The sequence below is a fragment of the Ricinus communis genome, chromosome 5 (assembly GCF_019578655.1).
Source record: "Ricinus communis isolate WT05 ecotype wild-type chromosome 5, ASM1957865v1, whole genome shotgun sequence".
Taxonomy (NCBI): domain Eukaryota; kingdom Viridiplantae; phylum Streptophyta; class Magnoliopsida; order Malpighiales; family Euphorbiaceae; genus Ricinus; species Ricinus communis.
In genome coordinates, this window is record NC_063260.1 from 11,265,385 (window position 1) to 11,271,656 (window position 6,272).

General features: G+C 28.6%; 1 protein-coding gene across 1 annotated transcript; it reads left to right on the forward strand.

Moving 5' to 3' along the window:
* Nucleotides 1-3,418: 3,418 nt before the first annotated feature.
* LOC8272298 (U-box domain-containing protein 21) lies at nt 3,419-5,166 on the forward strand. The gene has a single exon (XM_025158854.2). It carries the CDS (start codon nt 3,536-3,538, stop codon nt 4,859-4,861), a length of 1,326 nt encoding a protein of 441 aa, XP_025014622.2. The 5' UTR covers nt 3,419-3,535; the 3' UTR covers nt 4,862-5,166.
* The last annotated feature ends 1,106 nt before the right edge of the window (nt 5,167-6,272 follow it).

Sequence of the window (6,272 nt, forward strand, 5' to 3'; positions counted from 1 at the left end):
AATAAAACCAAAATTTTCCTTAGTTTTCCATAATTCATTATTATGAAGATATAGACCCCTTTCGTATAAGTATTTTATAAATATTTTTAAATCATTATTCTTAATATGCAAAATGACTAATATGGATATAATTTATATTTAAACTACAATACTAATAATAAATATAAAAAATATTTTAAAAGTAAATATTTATATAAAAAAATACGAATTAAATATACAACCATAGAAAATACTATAATATAAAAGATGTCTTTATATGCATGTTTAGTAATTCTTTTTCCTTATTTATATATACTTTATATAAATTAATTCTAAATGCTAATTAAAATTGATAAGTTAAAATAAACATGTAAATTCAAATGAAAAAATAGAGATAAAATTATCAAATATATTATAAATAAAAATAAAATATAGATAAAATTATAAAATTGAAATTAGATAATTTTAATAATTAAGAAATAGGATAATTTTATATTGTATATAACAATAATATTATCAATTGGCCAAAATCTCTGAAGGAATTGATCATATTAATTGGTATTTTAGTTTAATAAGCTGTCAATAGTTGATATTAAAGGGCTGTTTAGTTTAGAGGTTTCGAGCAGCTGGTAAATATTTCTCATTAAAAAAAAATTATTTGATAAGACTTAAATAATCTGCAATTGATAATTGATTAATGTTCAATCAGTTGCTAATTATATAATTCTATTTTATAATTTTTCTGATTGCTTAATAGCTAATTTAATTTTATTATTTATTTAGTAATATAATTATTATTAAAATTGAGTGCTGATAACTTATTTTAATTTTACATCATATAATTAATTTTTTATAATTAATTGATAAAAAATTATTATTTTAAAATTTATACTTAATATTTAAATAACTGTTATATTTATAATTATAGTATTTGAAATTAGAAATTTTTACTAATGAGATTTCAATTTTAATATATATATATTTTAAAATTTTTAATAATAATACAACTGAGCTAAATAAAATTAATTATAATATTATTAATTATTATAAATTATTTTATCAAATTGTATCATTAGATATAGTAATATTGATAAAATAAATTAAAATTAAATTATACATTTATAATAATTATTCAATGTACTAACAACAACTATTAATAAAATTTTATTAAATAATCTAATTACCAGTTATCAACAATCAATTAATATATATTAGCCAGGTGCTATCAATTGGATTAATCAACATAACTAAAACAAATCCTAAATTCTCACCGAATAAATTTTGCTAAACCAAATACTTTTGTGTAGTTAATTGAATTAAATTTGGGTCAAGTCTGTTTGAAACCTGAAAGGCTGAACTAGCAACTCTTATTGGACTTGGGTTCAATGAGCTATTCTTTGGTTAGTCGTTTGGTCAATCATCATATTAAATATTATACCCTTCAATTATTTTATCTCTCGTATATAAGGCATTGAATTTTATTTTTATTTTTTTCTAAACAGCTTTATTGCCCTTCAGCTATTTGCCAGGCAGGCAGGCACTCAAATCGGACCAAGTTTTTATTTGGATTTTAGTCAATAAGGAACAGCCTGTGTTCAATACTCTGCTACATTCATACTTGGAATTACATTTGGTAAAAGTGTTTTTAGATAAAAGAATATTCTTTCAATTTTCTCAATTTTGAAAATTAATATTTATCTCAAAAAAATCTGATAAGAAAATTTCAAAAATAATTTATTAAATATAAATTTATATTTTAATGCCCAATAATAATCCCAACTAAGCCCCACACATTATCATGAACTCTCATACTAGCTTACTGAATAACTTCCCCTCTATATTCATGTAGAAAGGTTTAAACTTTTCTACATGATTTAGGATAAAATCATTATAAATCATTTAAATAAAAAGTAATAAAATTTGGAAGGAATCTTGAATTTATAAAAAGTAGTAGTATTTTAAATATTTAATTTTAGTAATTCTTTTATAAATTTCTTGAAATAATAATAAAAATTTGTCAACGCATTATTAAATTACACTTTAAACAAATTCAATCGCTATTAAGTATATATTGAAAATTTGGAATAGAAATATTTTAAAATGTTAGACTAATAATTTATTAATAGAGTGTTTCCTAAATTGCATATCTTTTTTTGTATGTATAGAAGAAATTGATACGTTGATTATTTGTAGTCATTTTCATACTTGTTCAAATCATTTTTTTTATAGTATGAAAATGAGATGTCAACTTACGTAAAGTATTTATATATTAAAATATTATACTTTTTTTAAAACGAATTACTATTTTCTTTCAACTTGTGCATAAAAATTTGATATATATATATATATATATTTAGTGTAATTGGCTTTATCATTTTAAGTTACCGTTACAATTTCATAATATTATTTATTGAAATAGCTAAAAGAAAAGAAAAGAAAGTGAAGTTTAGGATATGGCATTATGTGAATGCAAGAATTAGGCGTGTTCAAAAACCAAAGATTATGATGATGATGATGACGTGTCTCTTTTATATGCTTATCCTAGTGCTCTAATTATTGAGAACTTAAAAATGCCAAGTAAACCCCGCGTTAACGTTACACAAAAATAATAAATACATTCCCACTTTCTTATCAAAACGCAACATATGCCTTTGGAACGCGTCAGGTTGTCATGCGATCATGCGAAAGGCATAAATAAATATCAACCCAAACCATATATATCCTGCATGTTTGTACTCATTTTTTATTTACTTTGATTAATTAAATTTATCATTAAGAATTAAGAAAATATATTAATAAATATTTTAATATGATGTAGATATTTATTTTATTTTTCTATTAAATTAAATTAAATTAAATTAAATTAAAATATTTAATTCAATGATTATATAAATTAAAATTACAATTAAATATTTATTGAATTGAAATTATAAACCTTTCGATCAATTTTATATCAATTTGTAAAAAGATGAAAAATATAGGTATTGAATAAAATAGAACAAAACAAAAGAAATAGAACCCGTATCTCACATGCGGATGGTCAGTGAGTCCACACCGACCCGTACGTTGACGGGCCCTTAGGCTTTAATTTCCAAGTGTCAAAGTTTTGATTCTCTTTTTTATTCATTGCAATTTCTAAAATCACCACCTCTCTCTCTCTCTCTCTCTCTCTCTCTCTCTCTCTCTCTCTCTCCCTTCAATTTCCTGCAACATTTCAAACTTCAATGGTCAAATCTTCAAAACTCCAATCAACAAAACACCTCCACGCCTTTTACATTATTATTATTATTATTATTATTATTATTAATCTCTTCTAACTTCCTTACTTGTCAAACTATACTCGTTCTTTTGTTTTGAATGTTGAACAGCCGCGTTCACCATCACATAAGTCATTCTCTCTCTCTCTCTCTCTCTATATATATATATATATACACACACTATCCCAATATTCATACCAATTCAATTCTTCAACTACAAAATATCACATACTTATAAACAAGAAAAACCAACAACATATAATAAACTCTTTCTTGATTTCTTAAGGTTGTTTGATACAATGATGTCTACATGGAGGAAGAGAAGGGCGGCCTACCGTGCCAGGAAGGAGCGGCTAGAGGTTGAAAATGGCGATATGGAGCTAGCCATACCCAATCATTTTCGCTGCCCAATATCGTTGGATTTGATGAAAGATCCGGTGACTCTATCAACTGGGATTACTTATGATCGCCAGAGTATTGAGAAGTGGATCGAGGGTGGGAATGTTACCTGTCCTATTACAGCTCAGGTTTTGAGGAGTCTTGATCCTATACCGAATCATACCATACGTAAAATGATTCAAGATTGGTGTGTGGACAATAAGTCTTTTGGGATTGAAAGGATTCCTACACCTAGAATCCCTGTAAGTTCTGTGGAGGCTTTGGAGATTCAGTCAAGGATTACAGCTTCTTGTAATCAAGGTGATCGAGTTGGGTGCAGAAATTTGGTGGCGAAGATCAAGACGTTGTTGAAGGAAAGTGAAAGAAACAAGAGATGCATTTTGAGTAATGGTACAGCTAGTGTATTATCAGCTGCTTTTGAAGTCTTTTCAAGAGCATCATCTTTCAGCGAAAACGCTGCGGTATTGGAGGAAATTTTGTCATGTTTGACATTAATGTTTCCTCTTGATGTTGAGGCTAAGGGCTACCTTGGATCGTCTGCATCTATGAATTGCTTAGTGTGGTTCCTGAAGGGCGGAGTTTTGTCTGGAAGAAGAAACGCAGTTTTGGTGCTTAAAGAACTTGTTTCGTTGGACCAAAGGAAAGTGGAGGCTTTATCAGGTATTGAAGGAGGTGCAGAAGCATTGTTTAAGCTGATTAAGGAACCCATTTGCCCTACTGCTACAAAAGCTTCATTGGTGATCATTTACAACATGGCCATGTCAACTCCTACAAATGCCAGAGTCATTTCAAGTTTTGTAGATATGGGTATAGTCTCACTTCTGATGGAAATGCTTGTAGATACCGAAAAGAGCATTTGCGAAAAGGCGCTAGGCGTTCTCGATGGAATCTGTTGCAGTGATCAGGGGAGAGAGAAAGCTTATGATCATTCTCTAACAATCCCAGTTCTTGTCAAAAAGATACACAGAGTTTCAGAATTGGCAACAGAATTTTCTGTCTCCATACTGTGGAAGCTTTGCAAGAATGAGAAGAGGAAGGAGGGAAATGTTCTTCCTGAAGCGCTTCAAGTGGGTGCTTTTCAGAAGCTATTGCTGCTGCTGCAAGTTGGTTGTGGTGAGAGAACAAAGGAGAAAGCAACTGAACTGTTGAAGCTGCTGAATCCTTATAGAGAGAGACTGGAGTGTATTGATTCTTCAGATTTGAAGGACCTCAAAAGGCCATTTTGATTTATCTGAAAGGGGACTTTCCACTTTGAAGAAAGTTTTCTACAGAGAAAAGAGTTAATTAATTTCACATATGATTTACAGTTCCATGTACAAAATAAGAAATACATGATTATACAATTGGAGAAAATTTCTTTAACAAATCCTCTTGCATATGATCATATCTTATCTAGCCATGTTTGGAAGTGTTTATGTTGGATTTGAATAAGTCAGACGTTTTGCGAGTAGTGTCGTGTTGTGATGATGAGTCATCAAAGCTTAATTGCAATGTCCTTATGCTTTTGATTAATAAATTATCATTCTTAGAATCAGGAAGTTGCCTGCAAAGCAGGAGCCAGGCAAAGAAAGATGTTTTGCCCTTTGGCGAACAAAGAACTCGTTAAAAAAATATTGAACAAGACTCCAGACTCCGGTCTCCCCACATGCACCAGCTTTACAGCCACCTACAGGCTACATTTAGTAAGAAGATATATTTAATTTAATTTGCTCATGTAAACGAGCTTATTAGACCAGAATAATCAAACTTAATTTGGTTAATATAAATAATATAAAAGCAGACTGACTTCACAAAGGGTTGACAGGTGACATGTCTACCATTAAATGAAAACTTTTATTATGCATGAAACGATTTATCTTTAATCAAATTTCTCTGTTTATAGAAATCTTTAATCGATTTTCTTTTTTCATGCTTTTAGTTAAAAATCCTTATGCATGTCTTGAATTTCCTACCGTCCTTTACTTTCATTTCAACCATTTATCTTCATCTATTCAATTGAAAAGTCACATATATATGTATGGCTACTACACCTCACATTTTATTTTGTGGTTTTTAATTTATTTATTCAATTCCTTTGATTTTCCTTTCAACTCTTTAGCAATATTTGGTTCAAAGAACATAACGGTGAAGTCACTGAAAAAACTGAAGAAAACCAAGAGTAAAGAGGTCATAAACGGGAACATATTAAAAAGATAATGGAGCAAACCATGATTGGTTTGACTTTCATTTTATTTTTTTTTTCAAAAAAAGAGTACATTAAAGCTAGCCTAAATGTGTTTATTGACCCAAGTCCATAGGTCTAGAATATAATAACGTACTTTTTTCTTTCTAGAAAAAAAAAAAAAAAGCAAATCAGAGACTGTAGCTTCAGTTGATGAAGTTATATGGTGGGAGAACTTGTGAAGCAATTTCTAGAAATTTCAAACCCCTATTAAACAATTTGCTTTGAAGAGTATCATAAGCCTGCATGTGAAACACATTATGCTATTTAAACAAAAGTGTTCCTCGACTCTAAATAAATTTATCATGATCCACATAAGATTGTTATTGGTGGCATTATGTTTATGAAATTGTTTTAAAATGATCCAAAAAGGTGGCAATTGCAATACCAGTTTTTTTATTAAGTTTGCCAATAAA